Source organism: Lindgomyces ingoldianus, assembly GCF_010093535.1.
Source record: "Lindgomyces ingoldianus strain ATCC 200398 unplaced genomic scaffold BDR25scaffold_4, whole genome shotgun sequence".
NCBI lineage: Eukaryota > Fungi > Ascomycota > Dothideomycetes > Pleosporales > Lindgomycetaceae > Lindgomyces > Lindgomyces ingoldianus.
Genome location: NW_022985165.1, coordinates 214,231 through 216,075, shown reverse-complemented (window position 1 = coordinate 216,075; position 1,845 = coordinate 214,231). Strand labels below are relative to the sequence as shown.

Here is a 1,845-nt window from a genome sequence, read left to right as displayed (position 1 = left end):
AGACAGTGCCTTGGCCTGCCGATGTAGGCATAAATTATAGTGATAGCACACCCAACCAAAACACTCCTCTTCCGGCTACCGTATTTGGTAATTATGTCGCAAATAATGTTTGATCCTGTTGGTAAATTATGGTATTAAAGCTCGGGTTAGATTCTTAAGCTCATGCTGGAATGTAGCATATAATGCGTTCTCCACCTCAACTTCCGTCTCGCTGCAACACTACAAAACCATCATCACTGATAATCCCCACACCTTCCAAGAATTAAAAGAAGGATTTGACAGCTAGGAACTTAAGAGAACTACTCTTTGCACCTCCTTTATAGGTATCTCATCTGTCAATAACTCCAGCTAAATCTTGCACCTGGATGCGGTTCGGCTACTATGCAGCTATCTGTAATTTTAGCCTTGGTGCTCCTAGTCTACGGCGTAGAAGCGCACTGTACGGACCCACGCTGCTTGAACATCCCTAGCGTCTAAATAATTTGACTTCCCATTACAGTCACATTCTCCCATCTCCTTGTCAACAACACGCAATTTTCTGCGTGGAAATACGTTCGGTAACCATACTCTCCTGTCCGCCAGCAATCTTCAAGTCACCCCCGCTAACTAAAACCGCTTAGGGACGTTGCTCTCGGCACTGATAGCTTTGAGGCGTACCCTAACCACCCTGAATGGAACAAGACGTTCCCGCAATTTGACTTAGCATCTCTGGACCTTCGCTGTGGACGTTCGGCCTACAAGCCATCCCCAAAAACACTTACTGCTGATATTGTGGCTGGGTCGCCAATTGGATTCCGCATAGCGCAGAACTGGCCCTGGGATGATTTCTCGGCGCGCATTCAGCACCCTGGCCCCGGGCAGGTCTACCTGGCGAAGGCACCGAAGGGGGTGAGCGTAGCTGAATGGGATGGCGACGGGGTATGGTTTAAGGTGGCGTATGCGGGCCCAGTAAGCGATACAAAGTGGACTCTGCAAAATGGAGTTGATGTGAGCTATTCGCTTTTTTCTCATTTCTCATTTCTCATTCTTTCTATTTTGTAGACTCGTTTTGGGAAGGCAGTGGGGTGAATTCAACATGAAACCGTGCGCAAGAACTAACTGATAATAGTTCAACTTTACCATCCCTCACACCACGCCTCCCGGTACTTACCTAATGCGCGTTGAGATGATCTATCCCAACGTACTACCTGAGACATTAGGGACCCAATTTTATGTCAACTGCGCGCAAGTCAACATTCTCGGGCCTGGAGGTGGGACGCCAAAGGATTTTGCCAGATTCCCTGGCGCTTATACAAAGGATACACCCGGAGTTAAGATGGACGAGGCGGCATTCGGGCCACCCCTAAATCGGAACTTGAACCGGTATCCTATTCCTGGGCCGGCAATTTGGACAGGGTGAGCAAAAGAAGCTCGAGGAAAAGAGTTAGAGAGAGTGAAGCTCTGGGGAGATAATGGTGCTGAAGGGTGAAGTTGTGAATTTATCCACTCTTTAACTGGCTGATTGCGTTACGCCGAATACGTATGTACTACATTCATTAGTTGCTCGTTGCTCATATAATTCGTACCCATATCGGCCTCAGGCCTTCAGAAATGATAAAATATGCTCTCACCTCCAAATTAAATGGCTTAAGTCGCTGCGACCAAACTTGTTTAGCCTTAATACCTCGCCCAGTCGTTACTTATCCTTATACTGCTGTGGTAATAAGGTAGCCTCCTTGGCTTCCAGGGGCAGCTGATGGGACCCCTATGAGCTGAGAAGGACCAGTTTCTCTACAGACAGTTAAGCGCTTTAAATCGACTAAAAAAGATGGATTAACATTTATTAGTTAACTCAGCAGCAAACCT

General features: G+C 47.2%; 1 protein-coding gene across 1 annotated transcript; it reads left to right on the top strand.

The window, feature by feature from the left end:
* Window positions 1–236: 236 nt before the first annotated feature.
* Window positions 237–1,399, top strand: BDR25DRAFT_379116 (uncharacterized protein; the record flags this gene model as incomplete). The annotated part of the gene is made up of 4 exons (XM_033697592.1): window positions 237–439; window positions 500–557; window positions 621–987; window positions 1,109–1,399. The coding sequence occupies exons 1-4, from the start codon at window positions 382–384 to the stop codon at window positions 1,397–1,399; spliced, it is 774 nt and encodes a 257-aa protein (XP_033552463.1). The 5' UTR covers window positions 237–381.
* Between the last annotated feature and the right edge of the window lie 446 nt (window positions 1,400–1,845).